The 16,955-nt window shown below is 46.8% G+C and overlaps 1 protein-coding gene across 3 annotated transcripts; it reads right to left on the bottom strand.

The window, feature by feature from the left end:
- Positions 1–2,900: 2,900 nt before the first annotated feature.
- sp3a (sp3a transcription factor) lies at positions 2,901–11,628 on the bottom strand. Of its 3 annotated transcripts, none has more exons than XM_036545818.1 (7): positions 11,373–11,628; positions 10,947–11,044; positions 10,669–10,761; positions 8,530–9,823; positions 6,402–6,591; positions 5,555–5,751; positions 2,901–4,988 (listed from the first exon to the last, which is right to left on the bottom strand). In XM_036545818.1, exons 1-7 carry the CDS (start codon positions 11,377–11,379, stop codon positions 4,693–4,695), a joined length of 2,175 nt encoding a protein of 724 aa, XP_036401711.1. In that variant the 5' UTR covers positions 11,380–11,628; the 3' UTR covers positions 2,901–4,692. The 3 variants fall into 3 exon arrangements, with proteins under 3 accessions (XP_036401711.1, XP_036401712.1, XP_036401713.1); XM_036545819.1 differs by having other exon boundaries at positions 11,334–11,628; XM_036545820.1 differs by lacking the exon at positions 10,669–10,761.
- Positions 11,629–16,955: the final 5,327 nt, after the last annotated feature.

Raw genomic sequence — 16,955 nt, forward strand, 5'->3', positions numbered from 1 at the left:
AAGAGAGAAAAAGCACCTCATAACAATTATGCTACAAGTTCTCATCTCACTTGAAATAAGGTCTGAACTCAGAAACAAACATTAAAAGAGATAGATACAGAGCTTGTACCTTGTCTGGCTAAGTACTGAAACTTTGTCATGCTGTGCTTCCAATATTGTTGACTCTTAAATAGCTTTTTGCTTGTGTTGTATTCTGCCTCACTAAGTCGTTTTGGATAAAAGTGTCTGCCAAATGGGAAAAAAGTAAAATGTAACGTAAATGTGAACGAGAAAGGAAGCACTTTTCAATCTTGCTTTTTCACCATGCCGAAGACACTCCCCTCCTTTCATGTGGGCTGCCCAGTTATGAGTTCTAAGATCAATGACTGACGAAACCAAAAACAGAAGTGATGCACACCACTGACCGATTCTGCAGGCACCTTAGAAGATACCCGAGCTTAACAGGACCCCACCTGCCCTCTAGCCCTGGTTCAGATGCACTGTGCCTTAATGAAAACCAGACGCACACGACTCAGAGACCCGTTTCCCAGTGTTCCAGATACCTGCAGGGGGAGCATGGCATTATTACAATATTAGCGTGGAGAGGAAATTAATTGGGCTAATTAACATACAAGCAAACGATGATACCGTTAACACATTTCATTAACTCAAACTGTCATTCTGCGTTCACCGTGCCATTTGGTATCGCATTACAATGAATCGAATTAATTAGATTATGCAAATGAGCAGAACTACCAAAATGGACGTGTCCTTTTTTTTTTTTTTTTAAAAACGTTTACAGGCTGCACTTTTTGACACCGGTTCCCGGTCGAGCTGCGTCGAATTTGAGACCGTCTGCTCGGCACTTTGATTCGCCAGATAAAGGCTTTCATACAGCACTCTTAATTATGTTCCCCTGAACAAAGGGATCCAGCTGGCTCCAATGCATCTCTCTCTCAGAGAAGCCCTCCAGCAGAAGAGCCAGGCGTGTAGTGGAGTCTGCACGCTAGGGATTAGATTGTTTCCTCATAAAGAGGCGCATTTTTTCCCTGCAATCTTAAATGAGCAAGTGCTGCGACTGCGTTTGGCCCCGTTTTGACAGAGAAGAAACGCAGGCCTGCTGGACGCAGTTTGGAGCAAACCCACACAGGTACAGAGCGTACTCCTCTCAGAACGTATTCGCCCATTGTGATTGGATTATTACAGAAAAGTGCTTCTCATGAGAGGGCCACTTTATATGGGTATTTGTTTTGCTTACAGCCTGAAACCCTTGCATGCATAACTGCATATTGAAAAGCACATTTTACAGTCATTCTTCAATAGATCTGTATCATGTATATTCCTAATAGTCAAAACATGATGCATACAATCAAAAATAAGAGGTCTGTACCAGATGTCTGTATATGCCATTTTGTTTTTCAGGATCTAGTGCAGTCCAGCAACATCAACAGAATGCTGCAGATGCTAGGGGCAGGAGTCGGAGGGTCACCTGGCGCCCTCACACCCACCTGCTCCTTCAACTCCAGAGCTCCAGACACACCCCCTCACCACTGGTCAAACTGATCCCAGATCAGCAGTAACATGCACCAGTGCACAATGTGCCTGAGGCTGTAACACTGAATGAATCGGGCAGAGATCTGGGACCAGCCATGCCACACCATGCACGTCTGCTGCTGCTGTTGCATTTCCCCTTTGAGCCACGGGGCCTTGGGAAGCGCTGCCCTAGAGAGGTGGGAGAAGCCCCACAACATGCACAATACCTATAACATGAAAACCAACAGACGCTGTTCCTCCCAATAGGAGCCCTTCTCCAGACACTGTCAATCACAAGGAGGACAGATCCATCTCTTTATTTGCCCAACTTGCATTTTTCTACCTGCATAACAGAACCTCAGAGGGATCCATTAGAGGATATGATCGAATGCAGTGTTCCACCGCCCTGGTCCTGGGGCCACAATGTGCATACTGGCTCTTGAGTACTTGGCCTTGATTGAGCTGTTTTTTTTGTGGTTGGTATGGGAACACAAGAAACAGATGAGGCACAAGTGAAAGATACAACTAACTGCTTATTTATGGTCATTGTGTCCTTTTCAGCAAATCAACTGGTATTCAACTTCATCGACTTTGACTACAATGACCTTGCACTTCAAATAACTTTTATTGGCCTTCAGCAATTTCTGGAGAATCGATTAAGCATGACTGAAAAGAGACACAATGACGTTTAAAGGGATGATATCTGCAAAAAAGTAAACACCTTTAATTTCATCTTTCTGTTACCGCAAACACCTACATATAACGTGCAAACATTTTTCTCTTCATGGAACTGCATGAGACAGGAGGTGCCAAACCCTGATTAGCATTCAGACATCAGCTCTGGGAGGCCAAATTCATTGTAAGCAGTTGATACAATAGTCATAACAGGACCAGTGCTGGGCAAACAGGACATTAAATTAATGTATGCAATTTAACTGGGTAGCCTCAGATGCATTGATTTGACCGTGACTCTGCAACAGCATTAAGGTCTGTCTGGGACCTAGCTGATGGCCACGGTATACACCAACAGAGTTCCCAACACTGAGGAGGGGCTGGAGTCCTTATCTTCTCTGCCCACTGGAGCTCAACACCATTACAGGAAAAGGCACGATCCTATCGAAAGCACCTATCATACAGGGACATCCTCCACCACTGAGGAAAAAAGACAAGACACCTCACCACACAGAAACGTTTAGTCATTTTAGTACGAGATTTTAAAAAATGGCTTCTAGAATGTGGATACTGCACAAAATCCTATAATAGTCATAATTCATAAAAAAAGGCCATATGGACTCCCTGATGTTAATAAGCTACCATCTCAAACCTTGACTGAACACGTAACATTTTAACAATGCCTGAGTGTACAAAGATTTGAGGAAAAACTATCAAATCAAATGTAAAAATAGTGTTTTATTAATGACCACTGGGGGTATAATATATTTCAATTACATCAAGGTAGTGTCTCACGTGGCCTTATGTTACAATATAAAATATTGTTCCTTTGCTGTCTTTTTTTTACAAAAAGAAAACAAAGTTTTTTTCAAAATTCTGGTCACTGGAGTAATTAATGCCAGCAACAAGATTGTATATCACTCACAATTCATTCACTTCAACCTTACATTACACAACCTGCATAATGAATGTCATTGTCCCTTCTCTAGAGGGAGGAAAAAACTGGGAAATATATTAAAAAGGAGAAAAGACAGGTACATATTGACAGAGCAAAAAAAAAAAGAATGCATAGCCTACACACACTTGGTCATTATATAAAAATGTGAGGTTTATACAAAAAGACCATTATCAAACCGCAGGTGATTAGTATAGTGGCAGTCGTAATAAAAAGATTTCCTCTCTAGTGAATTGGGGACCCCGATTCTCTGAGTGAGGTCACACAGTCTAGAGGGTCGTCCAGGTGGTAGAGGTGGGTGGGGGCAGTTGTGTTAGTTTTGGGGTTCACTTCATAAAGCAAAAAAAAAAAAAAGAAGAAAAAAAAAAAGACCCTGAAATTTACATCTTGACACAACACAGACATGGCATCTGCAGGAACCCATTGCGTTTGGTCCTTGGCCATATTGGACAATCTATAGCTACATAACCCACTTTAGACCACTGCCCTGTGGAAGTATGTGCCACCAAACGGTCTGGCCTTACTGGGCAACCGGGGTCGCTCTGAGAATGAAGTCAAATTTTGGCAACTCAACCCTTCAGCATGGCTTTTTCATAGAAAGGATTCAGACTTTAATTGTGATCCATCTGAAAATGCAGTTTTACAAAAAGTAACACATTTGAATATTTATACATATTTAAATGGAATTAAAAAGGAATAGCTTCCCGTACAACAAAACCTGTTTACTAAGGAAAGCCCACTATAAATAGCTTTTCGCTCAGACTTGATTCGCAAATAATGCATACTGAACATTGAGATAGACACAGGGAGTAAAAACTGGCAATACCAAAGCTTTTCTGTTACATGATTGTTTCATTTTTGCCACCTGCAAATTTCCTTGAGTCACGACAGAACAGGTGATGAAACAAAGTGGACAGTTTGGAAAAGTCCCAATTTGAACGTTAAGCATGATCGAGGAGGGACTAAATAAAAAATAGCCTGCAGATACACACATAGAGGTGAGGAAAAGCAAAACTTTTAAATGAAGACACATTTGGGCTCGAGCAAGAACACGGCGCCTGAAAGAAAGGTGGACCGACATGCGGCATCACTTCCTGGTTTTGGACTGACCTGTGATGTCATTTCCTGTTTTGCTCAGAGGGATTGGAGGCACCTTAGCCACACTGAAAGTACACATCCACAAGTCCATTTACTATACAACCGTCCCGGCGGTAAGCCCATTCCTCCTTCCTGTACCGTTCATTCTTTTTACAGGAACGCTTTCCTCAGAACAATTACATAGTGTCCAGTAGCTTAAAAAAAAAAATAAACACATGCAACTGCACCATTGTATACTACAGAATATTGTACAAAATAAGGCATTTCAGTGTGTGTATTGGAACTACATTTAATGTTTTTTTTTGCCCCATCTGTAAAAAGACTGCTAATGAACATAAACTGATAATTCTTTTTAAAATATATATATTTATATATATATAAAAAATAAGGGGGGTGGGGAGGGGGAAGGAAAAAGGGGAGAGGCTGAGAGGTTCTTGTGACGGGGGCGGCCGCTGTCACTCCATCACCTCGCTGGCGGAGACGGTGACGAGCTGTAAAGGGATTTCGGAGCCGGACAGGATCTCCTGCGCGCTGGCCGAGTTCACCGTCCCCATGTTGGTGAGGATGAGGGTGGTGCCGCCCGCCGTGATGATGCTGTCCGAGGACCCGGCCGCCGCCTCTGCCACCGCCGCCAGCGCGGCCCCGCTCGAGTTCACGCCCTTCTTGTTCTGGTGCGTCTTGATGTGCTTGGCCAGGTGGTCGCTGCGCATGAAGCGCTTGGAACATTCCGGGCAAACGAACTTCTTCTCCCCTGTGACGCGAAGAAGAGAAGGAGGCTTTCAGCTACAGGAGAACAAATCTATACGCACTGTGTGTGTTTCTACGTACATATATACACACACACGTACACATTATATATACATATACACATATACCAACACACACACACACACACACACACACACACACATATATATATATATATATATATATAAACCCTTTTGCATAATATCAAGCTCTTTGGGCCATTTTGTTGTTTTCCCCATTTTTTCGCAATAAGTAAGGCACATGTGACCTAGTCTGAGTCATGTGTCCCCATGTCACTGTGTCTTCTGATGTATGTCTGGGCTCTCTGTCCACGTCTGCTAGTGGCAGCAATCACAACTTCCCCTCTGGGGATGAATAAGCTGTATTCAATTCAATTCCATTCAAAGCGACAGCGAAGCCGTCCGAGTAGCTCACTGAGACTCGAACCCCCGGGGAAAGCAGAGACAGGCAGCGCTCTGCAGGGAGCGGGTCGAGGAACGGGTGTGGGATTGGGGAGCTCGTTCGGGGGAGCGGGATCAGGGGGCGGAGTTCGGGGATCGGACCGCGTACCCGTGTGTGTCCGCCTGTGCCGCTGCAGCTCATCGCTGCGCGTGAACCGCTTCCCGCAGAACATCCAGGTGCAGACGAAGGGCCGCTCCCCGGAGTGCCAGCGCAGGTGTGCCCGCAGGTGGGACGTCTTCCCGTACACCTTCCCGCAGCCCGGCATGTGGCAGATATGCTGCTTCTTCTTCCCCATGTTGGACCCTCTGCAGCACCAATGCACGTTAAAATAATGACAACTGAATCACACAACAACATTCTGTGGACCGAAGTGCTTAAAGCAATAACACTGAGAGAACAAGACAGAACATATATGTATTATAGTACCATATTGTATATTTTATAACTACATAAAGAGCAGTAGGACCAGTAACCTCTGTTTCACCACTGGACAGGTGGACTCCTCAAAAGATTTCCATTCATTCAAACCAAAGATGATTTTGAATTTGGAGGATTAGCGAGGCGCAGAGGTAAGAGGTAGGACTCATAACCCAGAGGCTGCCGGCTGCATTTAGCCACCGCAGTTATGTCCTTGGGTGAGAACCTCAACTGATGCAGTAAATACCCAGCTCTATGAATGAATAATGTGTAGAACCTGTAAGCTGGATATGAGCATCAGCCAAGCAAAAACGCAATAATTTTGCATCAGCTTCAATAACTGTCTGATGGCTGACAGTGCTTGTCAAAACCTGACCTTGTCGAGGGATTTCAGCAATGAAAAAGGGAACATGGGTGTCAGATCTGGGGTCAGCATGTCAGTAGTGAGAAAGGGAGTTTGGAGAGCTGATCTGGGTTCAGTGTGCCAGGAATGAAACAGCGGATTTGGGGGAGCTGATCTGATCTGGGGTCAGCTCACCTGCCGCCGGCCTCCTTGCAGTTGGGGCAGGTGCAGGCCACCCTGCGCAGTCTCTTGCCCTCCTGGCTGTGCGGCTCCATCTCGTCGTCCACCAGCCGCACACGCAGGTGGGACAGGTCACTGGGGTTCAGGGTGGAGTCCGAGCCCAGCTGCCACGCCTCCGAATCCGGCTCCTCCTTGATCTGGATATCTGAGGAGGGAGAGGGACAGGTTGGTCATAACACAGCTTCATCCAGCGGGGAGGGGGCGAGGGCGCGATTCTTTACCTGCAGCATCACGCAGCGGTAAGGAGCAGGGCTCACAACCCACAGGCTCCATTCCCTGCTGGGCACTGCTATTGTACCCTTGGTCAAGGTGATTACTCCAATATAAATACCCAGGCGTGTGAACAGATAACGTCTAGAACCTTTAAGCTGGACACACGCTTCTGCCAAGCAAAAATGTAATAATTTTACATCAGCTTCAATAACAGGCTGATTTCTGACAGTGCTTGTCAAAACCTGGCCTTGTTGAGGTGCTTAAGGTGTGCAAGCTGCACTGTGTTAGTGCGTATACTAAGCTAATGTAAAGTAATTTCTGCCTTGCTATAACAGTAGAAACTTGTTTCAACGAGGCATTTCAGTCCAGTCTAGATCACTCAGAGAAGCCCCTCCATAAATGACTATGTTGCCCCTTAATGCTGTACTATAAGCATACCCTGGCTACACTGCAGTCAGTCGCTACCTGTACCTGGAGTGACCTGTTTTCAGTACACCTCACCCACACCTGTCTGGAAGTTAAAGCAGACTTTTTAGCATGGTGAAGTTTAAGTGCACCTCAATACCTGCTAGTACAAACAAGGCATAACATGCCTCCTTTGTCATTTAAATATGGGGAATAGTTAAGTAACACAGCACACTGAACCTGGCATTATACACATTCCATCCTGAAGCCTAAAGATCAAAGCACGCTTCCAGCTAGGCTAGCGGCCAAAAAAGCTATTATTGAAGCCTTTTAAACTTAGCATTTCTATGGTTCACCAGCTGTTGTCTTCAGCCTATATTATAATACGCAGGTAAAATGCTCAGGACTGAATAGATTCTTTCTAATATGGGACCAAAGGCTTTCATATGAACACATACAACAAAAATCTGTATGCAGGGCCATTTAAGAGCATTTCAAATTCACAGCTAATACCAAAAGTTATCCAAAAGTCCTTTAAAAACAGATTGGTTTTGCTGAAATCAATAGAAAAGGTCCTCTCTTTCCACTTGTAGAAAACAGGCATCCGTTTCAATGCAGACACAGAACCTGAGAGCATGTCACCCATCAACTTCTCCCAGGGAACCATGGGATACTGTCTGAAACCAACAAGTAAAGAAATACTGCCGAGCCGGATGTGCCCTGAGCCCCAGCCACCCTGTCGCTGCATCCCTTTGATGAGGTCACCCCCCTTCCGCCTCCGGGACCCTCCTGATCAAAGCTCCGTCCCGAGCACAGCAAAGGCCCGAGGCCCTGAGAGGCTGTAACAACTCCGCTTAGCTCAGCTCAGCATGCAGACACGGGTCAGGCCGAACGGGGCATTTGAGGGGAGCTGTGCGTGCGAGGCGTGCCCTTCATGCGGGAACTTTTGTTCAGAGCGCAGAGAGAGTTATGAAAAGGCAATCTCCTTAGACTGATCCCTGGGTTTACCCGTGCCGGGTTACTCTCAGGAACAGTGTGTTCTCGACAGGGCCCTGCCGGACCCACTACACACCACCGTCTGAAATCATAGCCTCTGCCCCACACTAGTGCAGAAGCAGTCAATTTCAGCGGCTCACTGTACTTAGTGACAATTTCTATTGAAACCAAGACTTTAAAAGGGACTGTACAAACAAGGAAAATAAAACTCTGCTAGAAAAATCCACATCCATTTGACACATCTAAACACTGGCGTTGATTAAGCTGACCATTCTTAAAATAAGATTCTCCTGGAGACCTTTAGGTGACACGACCAACAGGGTGCCAAAATCGGGCACTAAGACTGATCTGATGAAGGGGAACTGTGTAGGCATCTATTTTAAAAAATTTTTTGTGTCTTATGGGGTCAGCCTAAGTCACAGACCATGGCTCTTAGAGCACACCCAGGGTGTGATGCACCGTTTTGTACCTCCAGGGCTGCCCGTGTCCTCGGCCTGCTGGAACTGGATCCCGGTCTGGGCCACCGAGTTCACCGTCACCGTCTGCAGGTTGGGGATCTGGCCGGCGCTGATGCTGACGGGGCTGGAGCCCAGCTCCCCGCCCTGGCCGAGGGACACGGCCTGCACCGGCGCCAGGGTGATCTGCTGGGAGCCGGCACCCGGGAGCTGCAGGTTCTGTAGGTTCTGCACCCCCTGCACCTGGAAGGTCTGCCATTGGATCTGGCCGGTGGGCGTGACCGTCTGCGCCTGGATGAGGAAGGTCCCGGGGTTGATGAGCTGCAGGTTCTGCAGCGTCTGCCCCGCGGCCTGGATCTGCTGGCTGGGGAGGCCCTGAGCCCCCGCCTCGCCCCCGTGTGCCGCCACTTGCTGCAGCTGCACCACGGGCTGCGCTGAGGCCCCTGCCTGGGCCTGGTTCTGCTGGGCGTAGCCCTCGGGGAGGCCCGCCGGGTCGGCCTGGTCGCCCATGGCGGCCTGCGTCAGCACCCCCGTGCCGTCTATCGTCTCGGGCAGCTGGGAGGACGAGGTCGCCTGCGCGTACATGTCCTGGTGGCTGCCGGAGTCGCCGCCTGCAGACAGCGCTTGCGTGATCTGATCCCCCGTCTTGTCGCCGCCCTCCGCACCGCCCAGCGGCTGGCCGGTCATGATCAGCTGCCCGTCGGGGGTGACCCCCGTGGCTATCGTCTGCGCCCCCGACAGCCCCAGGGAGTCCAAGTCCACGCTGTTTATGGGTACGAAGGTGATGTTCCCCGGCAGCCCGACAGGCACGTTAGTAACAACCTGTCCCTGGCTGCTGTACGCGGAGCTGCCAATGGGCAGTCCTTGGATCTGCTGGACGTGGCCAGTCTGTGATATGAGGTTCTGCGTGTTGGTGAGGAGGTCAGCGGAGGCAGCCCCCGTCGCGGCACCCAGGCCCTGGCCTGCGTCCTGCAGGATCTGGATCTGCCCCGAGGCGTCCTGGCTCAGGGTGGCCCCATCCACGGTGGATGCCGGGAAGCCCAGCTGGCCGTCCGCCGTCTGGATCTGCGGGATCACCTGGTACTGGATGTTAGGCACTGCGTTGGCGGCCGCGTCGGTCCCCGAGGTGACGAAAATCGACTGGCTCTGGAGGTTCTGGAGGGGAAGCACGTACTGTCCGTTCGACGTCACGATCCCGGCGTTGGGAATATGCACGATGCCCGGCTCCTCCTTTATCGTTGCCGTGGGAGCCAGTACCTCCCATCTGTCTGACGTCCCTGTTAACTGTATGGATGTGAGGTCTGTGGTCTGGAACGTGAAAGAAATAGGTGGTTAATACTGCACTGCGGGTGCATCCTACACACTAACAGATCATGCCAGTTTTCCAGCAAAAAGTCAAAGTGCTTTGACTTTGAAACGCCAAATGCGCAATGCACATCAGTTAGGGACATCGGCCTTTTCAAAACCAATGCATCTTTTCACCATTTTTAAGCTGATGTGATCAACTTCAGATCAACTACATGCCCGGGTCTCTTTTTCAAAAGTTCCGTGACATTCTCCGTCCCAGGCGTGTAGAGCTGTCAAAGTTGCTTCTGAATTTTAAAAGTGAACTTCTGAACAGGGAAGTTCTCAGATGCACCGCGTGACGGTTCATTGCTACTCTGCAACCATTGACATGTGACAAGATTCTACTGTTGGGGGAAAACAAACTTCGATTTCTTTTGAGGTTAAGGAAGCGAGATGTGGGGAGGCAAACGCGTGGAAATTTAGTTCACACGTTATTTATTTATTTATTCCCACTGGACAGGAGTGTAACGTCGATTCCACGAGGCATTAAAAAAATCGAGACTAGGATTACAAAAAAATGTAAAGAATAAAAATTTAAAAACGCCTCCGGATGACTTTAGGTTCATGGAAACCTTCACGACCACCCTTGCGTTAGAGTCAAACTCCAGCGTTTTAGTGACTGCCCTCGGCCAGTTATGACTACGATGCATGAGGGTACTACTAACGCCGAATTTACGCAACTGTACGAGCCGAGCGACCGCTGTGCAGACGCCGCCGCCGTGCATCGGCACATGGCGGATTTCTGCTGATTTTAGCTCGGGCAGCTATGCTAGCTGGCTACATTTCTAGCGGAGGTGGTGACTTACCACGCCAGCGGTAGCACCGTTATCCTCCTCTGCCGAGGGAGACCCGATCTTGCTGCAGGTAGCTGCCAGCAGAGCGAGCGGTGACGGAGTGTCCTACCCACAATGGGCGGGTTTAAAAAGAAGAAAGTGGGTGGCCGTTAGTCCGGAGCGACACAGGAAGTACGACTTTTTTTTGCCTCCAACATCAAAATTTAAAACGTGTGAACTTCACAAAAACACCATGCATTTACAACAAACCTGGCAGAAGAGCGAGCGAGGCGACGCTAGAAAAGAAATACCTGATCTCCGCCGCCGCTTACTTGCTGTAGATAGTCGCTTTGACTGCTGTCCACGTCTAAGGCAGCCATTTCCTCTTGTTTCACAGGCTGTTCGGGGGCTACAGAAAGGCACAGAGAGAAGGAAACTGGGCAAAACAAACCATCTAGCTCAAATTTCCGCACGGTAAAAGCACACCAAACAGATGCTAAACTAAACCACGACACACTTCAATCAAAGATCACGCTCCATTACCGACGGCTTGCAAGAATTTAGCTGCAAATTAAATGTTTAGCAGTGTTTAGATGGCTAAATCGTAGCCAGTTAGCTACCTAGCTAACTGCTGGCTGAGCTGCTGAAAAAGATTAGCTAAAGACTTAGCTAGATGGCTAGCTAGGGTACAAACTCACCGGTGGTGGTATGCTTGAATCGGGTTAAATGTTACGTACCAGTCATAGCGTGAATCTTTTAAATCGAGAGATTCTCGGTTTATTTAAACGCCAAACATGATTATTTTAATCAAAGGCGGGCTGCGATCGGTGATTCGAGTCGGTTTTTTCTATTTTGATTGACGGTGCGGGAAACACAAAAGGTGGGGCTTCCAGGCTAGACTGTAAAATTTGCGTCACGTACAGGAAGTCCCGCCGTTCTTCTTTAAGGGGATTGGTCGGTCGGTTTGATTTCCCGAGGTGTGGTTGGCTAACGTACCCGTCTGTCGTTTCCCTGGTTTAATATTTCCTGTTTGTTATTAAAACAAGAAGATAGCTACAAAATAGCTGGGAAACTACTTTGGATGTGTTTGAAATGGCAGGAAGTAGCTAGCTAACAATTGCGAGGGCGAGTGGGCCATCAGCATTGGTCATGTAACACACCGTTTATTTCTTATCCACTGCTATTATTTTGCAATTTAAGGTTCACCAAGCTGTTGGCTAACTAGTTAGTTGGCTACCTAGATACCCAAATCGCTTGTGATAATATAAACATGCCTAAATATATCCTATGCATTTGGCTAGCACCGCAGGTAGCTAGCTAACTGCTCACATTCGCTTCTGCTAAAGTATTACAAATACCTTTTGGTTGCGTGTGGTGAGCCACGACGTCTCTCTCCCGACACAGACTAGCCAGCCAATTTTCACATCATTAATATGTAACCAAGGCATACAACTAGTCATATAGTAAGAAAAAGCAAATAAGCGACGCAAAACTTTGCTGCACCAAGTATGCTGCGTTAAATTCGTACGGCAGAGCACGTATGCAGCGAGCTGCTAATTAGAGCCATATCTCCCCAGGGGTACAAAACCCGCAGAACCAGCGAGGTGCTGTGAAAGACTCCAAAGACCCCTGCTGGTTCTGCGTCTGTAGAGTCATTTTGTTTCATACACACGCGGAAGCAGTAGGATGTGGAACCTGAGGGTTGCCGGTTCTAAATCCGGTATGAGCGCGGCTGTTGCGAGCTTGCGCATGTTACGTCTGCGAAGCCATCGATCCTGTGAAGTTTAAAGGGGTGTAGGAGACAGCAAAGCACTGCAGGTTGGCTGGGACGGTAGTCGATAAGCAGTGCTATCGCGTTCCGTTTCATGTTATTCCTGTATACTTGAACTCCCACCTTAAATGTGTCAAACTGTGATGTCAGTGGTAAACATTTGAATGTTCTACAAATAGATGCACTAGTGTGCTGCAGTGGTGCAGACCTGCTCCAGACTAATTCTTGAAATAAATCAATGCTGTTCTCATAACGAGAAGGCGATTATGAACTCTCCTTTCATTCATCAATTAAACCACTTCCTTTTTAGAGGGTGAGGTTTCTGTGTAGTTTTGGACTGAGTGTATTTATTTGCATAACGTTTATTTGTCTTGTGACTTGCACATTTTCAGTTCCCAAAAGGCCCCCATCCCAGTCATTACTCATGTTATTTGTTTCAGGCTTTGCTGATGACCTTCTTCACATATTTGGGAGGAAGGATTCGCAATACTACAGTTTGGAGAGTGGAATTGCCTCAGTCACTTTCATTTATATCACATCTTACATTAACAGAATTATGGTCCATCTCTGATAATACAAAAGAATCCTTAATTTTCAGTTCCCATTTTTACAATGTATATTTATGAACATAACTAGGGTGATGCTGTTTGCACGGCGAGTGTTTCAAAATTGGACTTTAATCCAATGTTAACCTGAAAATCTTGGCCGTGTTATGGAATTTAAAAAAAAAAACACTACTAGAGTGGCCCGTCAGTGAGATTGCCGTCATGCGCTGCATGCAAAATACCACAGCGTTTTATATCAACGTGCTACCCCCTTTTGTTCACGACAGTGCCAGTCTCATTCCTGACATCTCGCATGAACGGGATTAGAGCGGCTGTATTCAGATGACAGCCTGGGACCGTTTTCTTCCGTCTCTCTTTCATGGCCCTGACGCGAGACCCTCGCCGCCGCTCGGCATCATTTGTGCCGTATCAGGTCCTCCGAGTGAGCCCCCGGAGCACAGCCATTTCCCTCAACCTGCAATTCAAACTTGGGCCATTACAGTCAGACTACAAAAGCACTTTTCCTGGCACTCAGGGGTTCTCGCCGGTGAATGGTGGATATTTCCAATCACTCCGCTGTCAATCCAAGTGTCAGGTAAACACAGGCCTGCGAAAACGGCCTTTAGAAACCCCCCGGCTGCCGTGGCTCACTTGCCACAGCCCAGGAAGTGGCTTATCTGCAGTCTCCGCCACGACTACCTCAAAGTGAAATAAAAAAAAAAATCATCATTTTATTCAGAAGCAATAGTAGCAGAAATCCATCCAAACCAACATCTTTGTTCAACCAGTGGTTGCGAGATAATAGACCAGAATGCTAATTTTAGAGACATGGGCGAGATAATAAAATTGGGAGGAAGGTTATAAATGTGCTTTTTTTCCCCCCTGGATGTATTTAGCCTACAATGCAGGTACACAGGCCACGCTGGCCACTTTGAGAAGCAGAGCAGGAACAGAGAATGCTAGATTGTATTGGTGTGATCGATTTGTTCTGTCCCAATAATTGCACCAAGGTGAGAAAGCCGGGTATTGACTCAAATCGCAGGAAGGATCTATGGAGGTGTTCATAGCACGCACTTGAGAAATTTTAGACACGCTGGAGGAGGTTGGATTAGGCAATCTGGATGTTATAAAATGTCTTGGGTATCAATGCCACTGACACTGGCATTTTACTTCTTGGAACGGCGGCCCTGATGGGTTTAACACAAGGCATTGGGAAAATGGGACACCGTGTGAGTTCCTGTCTGTAGCACAGTGGCATAAATGGAGAGAGACACTGAAGAAAGCATGGATGATTCAAATAGATGTTTGGCATCAGATGAAAATGCAAAGGCCTGTGTTCTTCTCAACCCCACTGTTGTGGGGGTTTGCCACAGCTGTGTGGGAGGCAGTGTAGCATAGTGGTTAAGAAGCAGGACTTGTGACCGAAAGGTTACCGGTTTGATTCCACACTGGGGCACTGCTGTTGTACCCTTGGGCAAGGTACTTAACCCACAATTGCCTCAGTAAATATCCAGCTGTATAAATGGATAACTTACCTATGTAAGTTGTTCTGGATAAGAGCGTCTGCTAAATGCCAATAAGAATAATGTAATAATCTGTTAATGAGAGGCTCAAAGGGGGAGACCCAGTGTGTAACAGAGTTCCCAACATGTCAGTGTGTCACACGCTATCATTAATCCTCTGTGTGATCCACCCACAGCAAAAACTGGGGCCAGGCAGCATCAGTCTGTGTTGTGAACTTTAGAAAAGAGGAATCGCCGTCCAATGGCGGGCAAGACGGCACTCGCATTCGGCTTCCCGGGGCAAAGGAGCGGAACAGAACGGCACATTTCCAAGGAAGCTGCATTAACATATCGGCAGCTGCTGTTTGTAAGGATGGATCTGAGGGAGAAGTGACCCCGCGGAGTGAAACTGGCACACCGGAGGCACCTTGTGGCACGAGTTTAATGGCGCCTCAGAGGGATGGTTCAGAACGGCGCAGCGGGGAGGAGCATAGTGGGAATACCGAGCACTTCTCAATGACGGGAACCAGACAGAGACCCGGAAAGGACCGGGGACAGAACACGGCGCCATCTGAATGGGCCACGGCTTCCGACAGCAAACGGGTAATGACAGAACAAACTGTAAGTGAGGAAGCTATCCCATTCCTCACGGTCAGGATCCGCTCAGAGAGACACAGAGGAGAGCATCGGATGAGACTAGGCAAACACCCAGGGGCCTGTATCTGGGCCCCCGAGGAAATGCACCTCCCTGGAGTTCATTGTGAATCACTCTCACAGAGTTCAGGCAGTTTGAAGAGGCCCACAAGAGTGTTATGCTCAACCCAGCATTTTATGTTTTGACAGTTCAAAGTGCCAAAATGTGCAAGCTTTGAGCAGTTCCACTTCAGACCCCACCCCCCCACCTCATGTTCAGCAGTCTTCAAGTCTTCAACGAGCACTCAAAATGGTGCCTTCTTTAGCCCATTCAGACAACCGAGAAATTTTCCCCTTCAGATGTTACTTGGACATGTGAGCTCAGGTTTCATTTTCTCAAACAGTAAAAATGTGCTGTATTTTATTATTTATTTACTTTTGCAGATACCTCTGTCCAGGTCAAATAGGGTTTTTTTGCTGGACTAAAGGAGGTCAAATGCTCTGATCATATGATTGTCCATCTTGAACCAGCAGCTCTCCCTGGTGGTTTGGCCTGTGCCTTAGCCATAGAGCACCACCAGTTGTGATGCCTGGTAACTGCTTGTGTGAGATGCTGTGTGGCTTTGTGTTTGGGTGAGAAATGTCCTCTGAGATGGGCCAGACAGTCATGATGCAAGAGGAGTCTAGGATGAGCTTCAATCCCTCTTCCCCTTTCCAGTCATAAATATTCAATAGGTAATGTGGTGTGGCAGTGTACCATAGTGGTAAGGAGCAGGGCTTGTAACCAAGAGGTTGTTGGTTCAATTCTCCACTGGGGCACTGCGTACTTAACCCACAATTGCCTCAATAAATATCCAGTTGTATAAAGGATAACATGTAAAACTGCAAACTGTAAGTCACTTTGGATAAGAGTGTCTGCTAAATGACAGTAATGTAATATGTTCTTGCAAGATAGTAAAGCTGAAAAAAAATTAAATTGTTAAAACAGGCTTTGGGATGTGTTGGCTCAAAAAAGGCTTAATTCCTGTGTTGCAATGTGACCACAAGCACACAATGGGTCACATTAATTACTCAATATGATGTGAATGTATACCCTTTCTTTCAGTGTTTCCACTCATTTATTATTTACATTTGCTTCCTCCAGCATACTTGATCAGATTTTTAGAATAAATCTTCTTCTGTTGATTTGTCACAAGTTTAACATGCCTTCGTTACATCCCCTGTAAACAGCTAATGTTGTATTTAGTGGGTGTTTCTTGCTTACGGAGTTGCGGTTGTGGCCGTCTGTAATCACATGCCAAGTAACTGATTTCAATCTTTCATTTAGAGGCCTTGATTTCAGAAATGTCTGTCATGGATTCAGCATCAGCAGTGAATGCTTTAGAAGCACCACTTGTGATCTAAATGTGGCATGAAAAGGATTCAGCTTTTTAAAAATACATTTTTAAACAAAACATCAATTTAGAGCGTGATGCTACTGTCACAGATCTGGTGCTGACATTTGAGAATGTGGAAATCAATGGTTTGTACCACATATAGGTTTGTGTCCTAGTTAATTTTAGTTACCATTGTTCCTGCTCATTCCTGACCCACTACTATTTGTGACAGTCTTTTGAAGAGAGCTGAATGGATAATTGCTGGGGAAAACAACAGACTGTGCATTTTTTGCATTGTTCCTAAGAGAATCTCATTTGCAGAGAAGTGATTAAATAAACTGCAAGTGCTGTATGAATATGTCTGGAAAATATGTGAACACAATACATCTTCCTCAGTGCTTCCTCTTACTTGGAGAAGCACCTGCTGTTTCTTCGACTGAGAGCTCTGATAAATCTGACTGTTCTCATTTTATTTGGGAATAGTTTATGCGTT

The sequence above is a fragment of the Megalops cyprinoides genome, chromosome 14 (assembly GCF_013368585.1).
Source record: "Megalops cyprinoides isolate fMegCyp1 chromosome 14, fMegCyp1.pri, whole genome shotgun sequence".
Classification (NCBI taxonomy): domain Eukaryota; kingdom Metazoa; phylum Chordata; class Actinopteri; order Elopiformes; family Megalopidae; genus Megalops; species Megalops cyprinoides.

Excerpts from the sequence above, each read along its gene's own strand:
- sp3a (XM_036545818.1), bottom strand. Across the intron at positions 10,762-10,946 it reads TAAGCGGCGGCGGAGATCAG|GACACTCCGTCACCGCTCGC; the intron begins GTATTTCTTTTC and ends CATTGTGGGTAG. Across the intron at positions 5,752-6,401 it reads TGCAAGGAGGCCGGCGGCAG|AGGGTCCAACATGGGGAAGA; the intron begins GTGAGCTGACCC and ends TTGGTGCTGCAG.